Source organism: Branchiostoma lanceolatum, chromosome 1, assembly GCF_035083965.1.
Source record: "Branchiostoma lanceolatum isolate klBraLanc5 chromosome 1, klBraLanc5.hap2, whole genome shotgun sequence".
Classification (NCBI taxonomy): Eukaryota; Metazoa; Chordata; class Leptocardii; order Amphioxiformes; family Branchiostomatidae; genus Branchiostoma; species Branchiostoma lanceolatum.
This window is the reverse complement of record NC_089722.1, coordinates 43,694,894-43,707,558: the sequence shown is the minus strand read 5'-3', so window position 1 is coordinate 43,707,558 and position 12,665 is coordinate 43,694,894. Positions and strand designations below refer to the sequence as shown.

The following is a 12,665-nucleotide window of genomic DNA, read 5'->3' as shown; positions in this document are numbered from 1 at the left end:
AAATTGAAAGTTCTTTGCGAATTCTTGCTCGTGGGCTATATTGCAAGTACATGTAACACGGGATGGACAGACAGAAAATGATGAACAAGGTAACATATGACTACTCTAGTTACTGACACTAAGTTCTAACTTATTGGGTCCGGCTTCTTTTGCCGAGACAGTGGAAGACGAATGAAAAAGAAACAATATACATCACAACCTTGAACCGCCAACATTTTCATTATAGATGTTTTGTTTATTATGTCATGTGGTTGATTTATGTATAATCTAACATTCATTATTGAGGGAACGAAGCCGTTTAACTTTTATCCCTTTTGTGAGTCAGGTAACCCTGTGACATTTCTTTCAGGTCTGTTAGAGAGAGTTGGAACGTTTTCACTTGTACGGCCAGCATGGTAGCATCTACCAGTTTCAGTTCAGTTCATCCTCTTGAGTTAGAGGTAACACACATGTTTCCACAACTTTCTGTCGCCCATGGCAGATCGAAGATCCTACCACACTAGATCAACATGAAATGAAACCTGTTCTTTTATTAAACTTACTAGCATATTTTTATCAACATTAGTAGCATATTCTATTAAACTTATTAGCACATTATCATTAACATTAGTAGCATATTTTATTAAACTTATTAGCATATTTTGAATCAGCTGTGTTCTTACATATCGACCATGACAGACGCTTCTTATAACACAAGCTCAGTTCACTATGATACATTCCAGGTATATAAGTCATAATTATTCTAATATATAGTGTATATACTAGTAAATAAGTAACTAAGAAAAAAATATGTCACAGCCTTGAACTTAATGCACAGCTTTTTGAAATCATATCAGTAATTGGACATTGAAGTAAAATCTAACATTTAGCGTCGTTGAGGGACTTGGCATTTCAACTTTAACCCTTCTGTAAGTCAGGTAACCCTGTGACATTTCTTTCAGGCCTTCTAGAGAGAGTTGGGACGTTTTCACTTGCACACTAGATACAAATGGAATGCATCCTGTTCTTTTATTAAACTTACTAGTATATTCTATCAAACTTATTAGCATATTTTGAATCAGCTGTCTTCTTACATTTCGACCATGACAGCCGCTTCATAAAACATAATCTTAGCTGACTATAATACATTCCAGATATATCATTCATAATTATTCCAATATATAGTGTATATGCTAGTAAATATCATATCGACCATGACAGACGTTTCACAAAACACAACCTTAGTTCACTATGATACATTTCAGGTATATCAGTCATAATTATTCCAATATATAGTGTATATGCTAGTAAATAAGTAAGTAAGAAAAATAAACATCACAGCCTTGAAAAATGCACAGCTTTTTGAAATTATATCAGTAATTATGCTTGTTATCAGTAATCATGCTTCTTAAAATATTCTAAATCAATATTCTTACATATAAAGTCGCGTCATATTACAGAAGATTATGTTTAACACTCCATTATAGCATAATCATTCGTGTACTAATATATAGCTATAGGTTAGTGATTGATTAGCCTTTAACTTTATGCAGACTTCTTAAAATAAAGCACAACTTTTAGTAAACTGTCAGCACAAAGTCAGCTGTCAGGCTGGCCCATATTAGATTTGACGGAAATAACTTTGGTATCGAGTGTCAAAACCTTATCATTTACACTTACTTTTAAGGCAATTCAAACAAAGCATGTTCCACTCTGTTGTACGTTTTCTTTACGAATACCATGACATAAAGTATTCGATAGAGACTAAAGTACTGTAGATGTACAGATTCAGTACAGTGTTATCATATTTATACAGATTCACTTCTGTATGAATAAGTCTTCTCACATTTCCAGCACCGCATGGATTGTGGGTAATGTTACGGCCACTCCAAGCGGGCTTGTTGCAAACACGTCTCACAAATAATTGTTTACAAAAAGGGACTTAAAACTTTGCTCCCAAACCACAATGCATCGCGGCTGCAGATGCGCACTCGGAGTTGTGAGATGGCTTATTCTCAGACATTGCATTGTTCTTACATCAATTTTCTTATGTTCAATATACATGTATGTATGGTCGGATAACTTCTGTTGTCCTGTACCTGCAATTCGTACGCATTTCTCATCAGTGTGTTTAGCTAGATGCCGGACAAATAATGATTTTCGAGCTGATGAATACTTCTACTGCTCACACATGTAGGTTTGCTATTCACCTCTATGGGTTCTCATGTCTGGATAGGCTACGCTTGTCGGCAGTCCTGTACCTGCACTCTCCGCACATGTAGAGTTTTTCTCCAGAGTGTTTTGCTAGATGGCTGTCCAAGTCAGATTTCTGGGCTGCAGAATAATCACACTGGTCACACTTGTAGGGTTTCTCACCAGTATGGGTTCTCATATGTCTGGATAGGTGAGACTTGCGAGGTGTTCTGTATCCACACTCACCACACATGTAGGGTTTCTCACCCGTATGGGTTCTCATATGTATGGATAAGTGAGACTTTAGAGTTGCCCTGTATCCGCACTCCCCACACATGTAGGGTTTTTCTCCAGAGTGCCTGGCTAGATGTTTGTATAGAGAGGATTTCAATGCAGCAGAATAGTCACACTGGTCACACTTAAAGGGTTTTTCTCCTGTGTGGGTTCTCATATGCTCGGATAAGTGAGAATTGTTAGTTGTTTTGTACCCGCACTTCTCACACATGAAGCGTTTCTCGCCGCTGTGGTTTGCAAGATGTCTGTACAAATTGTATTTCTGTGCGGCGGAATAATCACACTGGTCACATTTGTAGGGTTTTTCACCTGTATGGGTTCTCATATGTTTGGACAGGTTACCCTTGTGTGTTGTCCTGTATCCGCACTCGCCACACATGTAGGGTTTCTCACCGGTGTGTTTTGCTAGATGGCTCTGCAAGACAGATTTCTCAGCGGCAGAATAATCACACAGGTCACACTTGTAGGGTTTTTCTCCTGTATGGGTTCCCATATGTCTGGATAGGTTACGCTTGACAGCAGTCCTGTACCCGCACTCACCACACATGTAGGGTTTCTCACCGGTGTGTTTGGCTAGATGTTGGTTCAAGGTTGATTTCTGTGAAGCGGAATAGTCACACTGGTCACACTTGTAGGGTTTTTCACCAGTATGGGTTCTCATGTGTCGGGATAGGTTATGCTTGTCAGCTGTTCTGTACCCACACTCCCCACACATGTAGGGTTTCTCATTGGTATGTGCTTCTGGCTGGTTGTCCAAACTGGTTTTGGTTCCAGTTGGCTGATCTTTAACGTTGCTTGCATCTCCGTCCCAGAAAACTCCAGTAGGAGACCCATCGCAGAGGTTCTGGGGAACAGCAGTAGGAGACCCATCACCTGCCTCTGCCATGTCTAAGATAATAATTGACAAAGAATTTGAAACGATTAAACAAGTCAAGACCGTATTTTTTCTACTAATACCAAAAATGGGAAGTTGGCACTACTGTCCAGCCTCCACTCCCATCGTAATGACGGTAAAACCTGTCCCACTTGTACTCTTCCCTTGATCCCCCCCCCCCCTCATTCTTATCATGAATCTGGCATACAGACATTTTTTTCCAAAGTTGACTACGCATGCATGACCCGGAATTTTTTAACATGGTTTCTTTTGTGATTCTGTCTCAACTTAGTGATACTGTTTGTTTTTTCTTTCTTTCACTGTAACTTTATGTTATCTGTTTTCACGGTCACCTCTGTACTTAGTACCTTGAACTTATCATAACCGGAAAAAATGTCTTCTTCTTCTTCTTCTTCTTCTTGTTGATGCTCACAGTCAAATTTGCTGACTATTATAGCATATATTATGATGTTTCGAGAGCGCAGCGCATAATGACTCAGGTTGTGTTCCGAACCCCTCTAAACATCCTTAATTGTATCTATCTATCTACATCAAAAGTAAATGTCATACATAATAGTCCATGATCCAAACTCATAATCCGTTTTCCGTGCCATGGTCATCAAACATGGTCGTCAACATGGTCAGTCGGCATAAAGAGGGGGTTATCATTTACGATTCCTTCACACATCCATCCGTGAAGTTAAAGTTCAGTGAAAATGTCAATTTTCCGTACGCCGTGAAATTTTGTCACCGTGAAGATAAAGTGAATCAGAGTACTGTAGCACGCTTCTTAGACCTTTTCTAACAAAAATTGCCCTTTTGTCCCGAGCGATGTGACGTGTGGTTTCGCCCCCCTCCCCCCTCGCCAATTTTCTCACCCCGAAAAGCCAAAGTTTCGGTCCTGATGTCGCCCATACACCATGGAAATAACCTATAGCTCCTCTGCTTCAAGATAAGGCAGATATTTATGGTAAATCAAGTTCTTACCTGCTTCTAGTATTGCTTTTTACCCTCAGAAATACTGTAAGCGTCTTCAGAGCGAAACAACGGGTGACGGCTGACCTTGGCGTGGGGTGAAAGGTCATGGTTTGTGCCTGATTACCCAGTTTGTGTGCGGGAAGTTCTGCCTGCATTGTAGAAGCATCGAACAAATCCATTTTGCTGTCTTCTTTATATTTGTGTACTTTTCTTTCTTTGTTCCCTTTTGGAAACTCAAAATAGGACTATTATTCACGATATATTTAGGTATTTACATACATACAGTGGCCTTATTGGGTGCACTGAGAATACCACGCACTGTAACCCTTGACCTTTAGAAGTGAGGTCACACTGTGACGTTCATGTGACGTTTGTTTACGAGAGTTGGAAAGTTCGGCATCTGAGATCTACTCCGAGCAAGAGTATACAATATATTTCGTCTGTCGTGGCCCTACATCCGGGACATCGTCTGTGGCGGCCAAATCGCCTGTGGTGGCCATATTACGTCACTGCAACTTCACAGACCAAGATGGCGGCTTCGGATGGCGAGAACAGAGTAGTGAGGACGGAATTTGACGGGATAACCCTTAATTCTGCTGGAAGTCCATGTCGTTTTGTGTACTACGTGAGGTTTTATGATTCGTCAGCATTACGATGGCATGTTGCATGGCCTGGTTTGCCATGATATGACTGTACTATGACTCATTTTGGAGCAGAAGATCGTACTACGCATATACTATATAGAGAGACCACGTCTGGCGAAACAACAACAAAGCTATGAACAGCAACTAAAAGATCCATCTTGCAGTTCTTCCAAGTAAAATTATTTAATTGTGTGCAATGCACTTCTACTTGGGGCAAGGAGCCATCCACAATCTATATTCATTAATTAACTACTAGTTATTTTTCTAGTCCTATGATTCTGATCATGATCTGTAAAATTTAGTATTAATCATTATAACGTATATTCTTATAAAAGTTACATAATAATTCATAGTTTAGTATCCAAATCACAACATGCATGTTTCATTTGCTCTTCTGGCTGCTTATAGTGAGTTTAAGTCACAAAACAAAAGTTTAGGAATTTCAAAATTATACAGTCACTGACACGAAATTAGCCCTAATCAAATGTACAGCAAGTAGTTACATTACAGTAACATATGACGTCATTTTAAATGATAATTAACAAGCTCTCCATGATGCCCTACCCCTGACACCACCAATGATCATAGCATATTGGGTACCACTGTAAAGGGTGATGAATATTATTTAAAGCAGATTTGATTGATGTACCGTAAATCATATAATTGTATTAGGTTTAGAAATGGTTCACAATGTGTTCTACTATAAAAATGTTCTTTGTACATCTCTGACATCCAAGGACCTAAGGTCTAAGTCCCAGGTCCCAAGTATTGATCATTTTCTGGTATCAAATGTGTTGTATTTACTTTTGTTCTCCTGTCCTAGGGTATAACTATGGCTCTGCAAGACACATACGACTGGCTGGAAAAACAAGCTGGGTAATGAGGTAATTTTGCCTGTAGAATTTTTTCACTGAGAAAGCTTGATAAAGGCCTCTTGCTTTTACCAACTATTATACTTCCAAGTACTTTCTGGGCTTGAAATACAGGGTGCATGTGCACTTTTGTGCACCCAGTACGGCAAGAACATGCACACTCTAGCTGAACTCAACTGGCTTAACGACAAAGTAAGCACGCTTATGTGTTCATGTACCTTGTAGAAAATATTTTTACACACAGTGAGTAAGAAAATATAGAGACTAGGATGGAAGTCCATTTGTGTTGACATTCAAATACCAACAACACTTGAATGATACTCAGCGTTTGTGCTATATGGTAGGAGGCCCATGTATTATATATGTGTGTTTGTGGCATATGTTGTAAATTTTTATTTATCAGCAGTTGTGCTATGTTCATCATTTTAACTGCAAACTCATAGCATTACACATGAGACATGACTTTCAACCATGAAGTTGAACCCTCCTAACATGAAATTAATTCCTCACAAACATAAAACAAAAGTTAAATCCATTTGTTTAACATATAAATGTGCAATGAAGGTTTCAATTTACATGGTTTAAAGATTGTTTTTCTTTATCTTCAACAGATCATCAATGTTCACATGAATATGACTATGGACAGTGGTAATATTCAGGTGGGTGTATAACTTGTTACAATGAGTCTTTTACTTCCTAAACAGATGTTAAGTGTCCATAGCCCTATGTTGTGGTATTCTGTGTTAACTTTGTTATTTATGTGTTGTGTTATTGGGCATGAGGAGCAAATGCATCAAGTATTATGACTCCATGGGTGGGATGGGTTGATTTATTTTGTCTTTTACCATGCAATGGGATTGTTCACCATACAAAGTGTACATGTAGTTTCACTATCCAGAAAACATTTGGACTGAGAACATTAACTTACTGCTGTCTAAACCTTTGCTTTGTTTTTACTTTATCACCAACAGATTACCAACAAGCAGAGCACAAGGACAAGAAGGAAAGCAACTTGGACTTGTCTGATTGGACATCACAGTATCCTGAGGTAAAACTGTCAGTTTGCTTGTTATTTTAGGATGTGCTTTAGACAAGAGTCTGTAAGTCTATCTCATACTGTTGGGATCTCTGTTTCTTCTGCAGAACATCCAACAGCAGATGAATGCTAGCGACTGTTGAGTGTTTGCCTGTAAATTCGCTGAGTACGCCAGTTGGGACACAAGCATAATCTTTGACCAGGTAGGTATCATTCTGCTCTATGATTCTATGAATATGTTCGCCTTGGCTTATGATCAAAAGGGCTATGTAAGTTGGTATCTAGACCTTATTTAAATAGTGTTTGCAATCTATGTTTGAGGGTTTGAGGAAAATATGGTAGTACGCTGGATTCATACCATATTCCCACTATCTTGGCCAGTTGTGGCACTGTGAATTCATTATAACAGTTCAATTTAAATACATTTCATCGTTTTTTCATTGTCTCCCATCCATGATTGTTGGAATACCCATCTACCTTAATGATAACTTATATAGTACAAACAGTGACAATCAAGTACTGTATTTCTATCTCCTTACAGATACACATGGCCTACTTCAGAAGAAGCATGGTATAGGAGATCCTCAATAACAAGTTGTTATAATAGCAGCAGTCCACTTACTTATATTAGTGACCATTATGTAAAGGTGACAAAATTTTACAGAACAAGTTACAGACAGCGTGCTGTTAATGCCATGTCATTTTCAAATCGAGATTAATGCATCATTGATATAAGGAGTATGGTAGCCGGTTGTATACGGAGAAAGTTACAAATCAATGCAAATCAATGTGAATATCCATGTATATCCATGTATGGAAAACATCTTTGATATGATTTTTCACCGTTTGCTTTCCTTATATACATGTTAAGTTAATTGCATCATTGATGTCAGGAGCATAATAGCCGGTCGTATACCCTTTTGGAGAAAGTGACACAAATCAATGTGTATATTTATCTTATTCTATGTATGGAAAAACATCTTTGATATGACTTATAATAAGTATAGGTATACTGTTAATTTCATCATTGTGCCTTTTTTTAGTCAGCTAATATAAAGAAAGTCTGTGTTCCTATCCTGAAATAAAGTTCTTTCCACCCTGGATGTCAATCACTATAGATGTTGTTTTTATGATTGCATCCTTGATGCATGTGAAGCACAGGGCATTTTATAATACTGATACTAGTAATAGGTAGTATTCAAAAGGATATTTCACACCCATTGCATTTATAGCACACTGCTGATAGATATTGAAATGATAGTATGACAGAGACCAAAAGGTCCAGGTATAAATGCTTTTTCAAAGTAAAGAGTCAGCATTTTGAATTTCAGCCTCTCCTGGCACTCCGACCATGTCCTGGGGGCTTGGCTCTTTGAGATAAGTTCAATTTCAGCCAGTCCTGGCAGTCTGACCTAAGCATGACCTGGGGGCATGGCTTAACAAGCACAGCGGTGTTAATATAGATACTTGGAATACTGTTACGTGTAATAGTACATGGGTAATGTAGATTATAAAAAGTCTAGTTATAGATTGATAACATGTATGTATGAAAAATATGGTATACAGTTCACCATTAATTTGGAAACCGTTATGTCTCGAGCTCTGTCATGAAGAACAGTGAAGTGAAGTGTGAAGAAGACCACCTGTCCAAGAAGACTGCTTTTCTTCGGTCCCAGGGTGGTCGTCTTAGACAGTACTGTACTTGTGTACTTATTGGGACATATCTCTCTATAAAATGTGGGCTTCATAGACGGTAGCAATCACATATTACAGTGGAACTGAAACTTTCGAGAGAGAGAGAGAGGATTGACGCGATTGAAGGTAAAACCGACCCTCGGCCAGACGTTGCCCCGGGACGAACCCTGGGCCGCAGAGTGCGTTCGAAGAGTCCTGCAATTCACATTACTTCTCGCAGTGATCCACCGCTAAATGTTGTCGTTTTTCTTTGATTTTACATCAAAAGCCTCTAGGCACCGTCTTTCAGAGACAGGGAAGTCGCCCTTCCGCGAACCGGTACCCACCGGGAAGACCGCTGCGGCCCCTAGACTCTGGCCGGCCAGGAATGACAGGGTCGATTGCGCCCGCCCTTCTTTTGAAGACCTCGGGGAGCGTAACAACCAGTCGTCGCCGGTGGCTGGCCCGCTCGAACTTCAACGGTCCGACGCTTAAGGATAGGTCACTCGCCCGCTAAACCGATTGCATCGAGGCACAGACCACAACACCGTGCCGGGGTGCAAGAGAAGAGTCGTCTCACCAAGGCCCCGCCGTGAGACTCAACCATACCGCGCAGACGAATCCTAGTCAACTCGCCCCAAGTCCAACTCGCCCTAACTATTCACTACCAACTCGCCCCAAATTAGGGCTTATTAAACTTGGTTTTATACTAGTTTTATAGAGCAGAGAAGACAAAGAAGGAAGGAGAGATAGCAACCTTAGATCTCCTCAGATCTCCTCTGATGTCCAAACTGTGGACGAGACTGTCACGCCAGGATTGGACTTCAGAGCCACATGAGAAGTTGCCGAATCCAGAGTTCTACCATCATCTGAAAAGATGGAAGGATGCCTACTAATACTGGTTTTATATGCATGAATCCTACTTCTAAATACTAGTATTACTTGTACATGTGCTAGCAAAACGGTGTGACTCTAATTCAACATTTCTTTTTTGCTGAGCACGTATTTAGCAACGTACTCGGCTGGCGGACCCGGTCGGCATGTCGGCCCGCCGTGCCACCGTGTACGGCCGCTAGCTCTAGTCTCACCCGGCTAGACATGCAACATGGCCCGCCGGCGCCCCCGGCATTCATCAGCGTTAAATGCGCAGAGAAGAGGTTGAAATTAGAGTCACAAGGCTTTCTTAGCATGTAAAGTAATATTTAGAAGTGGGGCGAGTTGGTAGTAAATTGTTGGACTTGGGGTGAGTTGACCTGTTACCCCACGGAGACTCACGACGCGACGCCCCTCCGCCAGGATGTTTGCGGCCCCAGTTGCGCTCGCCCACTCAAACTTTTCACCGGGAGGACCTGACTCCGTCCTCGACGAGGCTACTCGGGGTAGCTCGCTGGTTTAGCCGGGTAGGGAACGACGGGAACTCGAGGCGCCCGACAAAGCTCCAAGGGAGCTGCCGGGTCCGACGCCAAGCGGGTCGGCATGGGCGCTCCTGGCTCTCCGCCTGCGCTTTCCAGGACGTCTGTCCGCACCCCTTTCGGCCGAGCATAGATCGCAAGACCGATCGGCCGGCGTCGAGGTGTGCAGACTCACCAAACTTCTTCCGTGCGGAGCGTTGCGACCGGTTCGACGGCGGCCACGTCCCCGCGGAATGTGCCTGGTGCCTTCGGGTCTCGCTGCGCCCGCTGTCGGACCGAGGACAAGCAATCGACCGCCACGCTGCCCCACGCCTTTCGGGTTGTTTCCACCGAGACGGACTGTTCCCAGCCAGCGCGTTACAACGGCCCGCGCGTCGTCGGCGACGGGTGCGCCAGGCAGCTGCAGGGCGGCGGAAATCAGCGGCGATGTCCGGTCGCCCACCCGACCCGTCCTAAAGCACGGATGTAGTACAAAACCAAGAGGGACAATGAAGGTGAAGGGCCTTCCGTCGGTCCGAGGTGGGATCCCTGCCGTCGCCGCTCGAGTGGAGCCGGGCCTTGAATGCGAGTGGTAAGCAGAAATGGTGCTGCGGGATGAACCGAACGCCGGGTTAAGTAAGGCGCCCGATGCGGACGCTCATCAGGCCCCAGAAAAGGTGTTGGTCGATACAGACAGCAGGACGGTGGCCATGGAAGTCGGAATCCGCTAAGGAGTGTGTAACAACTCACCTGCCGAATCAACTAGCCCTGAAAATGGATGCGCCGGAGCGTCGAGTACATGCCCGGCCGTCGCGGCAGTATGCTCCGGCCGAGCCAAGCCGCGACGAGTAGGAGGGCCGCCGCGTTGAGCGCCGAAACCTAGGGCGCGGGCCGCCCACGCGGGCCGCCCACGCCCGAAAGGCACATTTCATTCGCGAACGCGGAGTGGTCAAGGAAAGCGAACCTGGAGACGTCGGGCTGGGCCCCGATTAAGACCGTCGTGAGACAGGTTAGTTTTACCCTATTGATGAAGTGTTGTTGCAATGGTAATCTTGCTCAGTACGAGAGGAACGGCGCAGGTTCAGACATTTGGTTCAGGCGCTCAGTTGATGAGCCGGTGGTGCGAGGCTACCATCTAAGGGATTATGACTGAACGCCGCTAAGTCAGAATCCAGCCGAGAAAGCAACGATATGCTTGGCGCCTCCTTCGGAGTAGCCTGGTATTCAAACCTATTATAGCTCCCGAAGCGATACCGCTCTCCCGCGGGGAAAAAGTCTAGTCCGCCGGCGATGAATGTCCTTGGTGCTGAGGCCTGTCCTGAGGGAGGAGCGCCGTTCCAATGTCAGAGTCGATGCCTGTGTGCGCTGGGCTGCCCTGCCCGCCGCCGCCCGAAGTAGTATCGGTGCGTGGACGGTGGCCGATCTCGTTCCGATGTGCAAATAAAGGGCGGCAGGCCTGTGAAGGCCGTACCGATGCGGTTTAAGTGCGGGGACGGTGGCCGACCCCTGTCCGACGTGCAGTTAAGGGGCGCCAGGCCCGTGCAGGCCGTACCGATGCGGTGTAAGTGCGGGGACGGTGTCCAACCCCGTTCCTATGTGCAGTTAAGGGGAGGCAGGCCCGTGCAGGCCGTACCGATGCGGTGTAAGTGCGTGGACGGTGGCCGACCCCGGTCCGATGTGCAGGTAAGGGACGGCAAGCCCGTGCAGGCCGTACCGATGCGGTGTAAGTGCGGGGACGGTGGCCGACGGTGGCCGACCCCGGTCCGATGTGCAATTAAGGGGAGGCAGGCCCGTGCAGGCCGTACCGATGCGGTGTAAGTGCGTGGACGGTGGCCGACCACGTTCCGATGTGCAGTTACGGGGCGGCAGGCCCGTGCAGGTCGTACCGATGCGGTATGAGTGCGGGGACGGTGGCCGACCCCGGTCCGATGTGCAGGTAAGGGGCGGCAAGCCCGTGCAGGCCGTACCGATGCGGTGTAAGTGCGGGGACGGTGGCCGACGGTGGCCGACCCCGGTCCGATGTGCAATTAAGGGGCGGCAGGTCCGTGCAGGCCGTACCGATGCGGTGTAAGTGCGGGGACGGTGGCCGACGGTGGCCGACCCCGGTCCGATGAGCAGGTAAGGGGCGGCAGGCTCGTGCAGGCCGTACCGATGCGGTATGAGTGTGGGGACGGTGTCCAACCCCGTTCCTATGTGCAGTTAAGGGGAGGCAGGCCCGTGCAGGCCGTACCGATGCGGTGTAAGTGCGGGGACGGTGGCCGACCCTGGTCTGATGTGCAGTTAAGGGGCGGCAGGCCCGTGCAGGCCGTACCGATGCGGTATAAGTGCGGGGACGGTGTTCGACCCCGTTCCGATGTGCAGTTAAGGGGCGGCAGGCCCGTGCAGGCCGTACCGATGCGGTGTAAGCGCGGGGACGGTGTTCGACCCCGTTCCGATGTGCAGTTACGGGGCGGCAGGCCCGTGCAGGCCGTACCGATGCGGTATGAGTGCGGGGACGGTGGCCGACGGTGGCCGACCCCGGTCCGATGTGCAGGTAAGGGGCGGCAAGCCCGTGCAGGCCGTACCGATGCGGTGTAAGTGCGGGGACGGTGGCCGACGGTGGCCGACCCCGGTCCGATGTGCAATTAAGGGGCGGCAGGTCCGTGCAGGCCGTACCGATGCGGTGTAAGTGCGGGGACGGTGTTCGACCCCGTTCCGATGTGCAGTTAAGGGGCAGCAGGCCCGTGCAGG

At 45.7% G+C, this 12,665-nt stretch overlaps 2 protein-coding genes and 1 long non-coding RNA gene across 5 annotated transcripts in view; 2 read left to right on the top strand and 1 right to left on the bottom strand.

The window, feature by feature from the left end:
- LOC136424851 (zinc finger protein 782-like) overlaps positions 1 to 12,665 on the top strand; it is a 33,744-nt gene that overhangs the window by 15,739 nt on the left and 5,340 nt on the right. The window lies entirely within an intron of this gene.
- LOC136424721 (histone-lysine N-methyltransferase PRDM9-like) lies at positions 505 to 4,419 on the bottom strand. Of its 2 annotated transcripts, XM_066413355.1 has the most exons (3): positions 4,328 to 4,419; positions 2,356 to 3,354; positions 505 to 2,189 (listed from the first exon to the last, which is right to left on the bottom strand). In XM_066413355.1, exons 2-3 carry the CDS (start codon positions 3,350 to 3,352, stop codon positions 2,182 to 2,184), a joined length of 1,005 nt encoding a protein of 334 aa, XP_066269452.1. In that variant the 5' UTR covers positions 3,353 to 3,354; positions 4,328 to 4,419; the 3' UTR covers positions 505 to 2,181. The 2 variants fall into 2 exon arrangements, with proteins under 2 accessions (XP_066269452.1, XP_066269443.1); XM_066413346.1 differs by having other exon boundaries at positions 505 to 3,354.
- Positions 4,722 to 7,979, top strand: LOC136424709 (uncharacterized). Of its 2 annotated transcripts, none has more exons than XR_010753908.1 (6): positions 4,722 to 4,943; positions 5,786 to 5,846; positions 6,446 to 6,493; positions 6,806 to 6,882; positions 6,978 to 7,073; positions 7,412 to 7,979. It is a non-coding gene; the product is annotated as an uncharacterized lncRNA (long non-coding RNA). The 2 variants fall into 2 exon arrangements; XR_010753906.1 differs by having other exon boundaries at positions 4,723 to 5,135.

Bases quoted from the DNA above. Each gene is read 5' to 3' on its own strand.
- LOC136424721 (XM_066413346.1), bottom strand. From the start codon at position 3,352: ATGGCAGAGGCAGGTGATGGGTCTCCTACTGCTGTTCCCCAGAACCTC.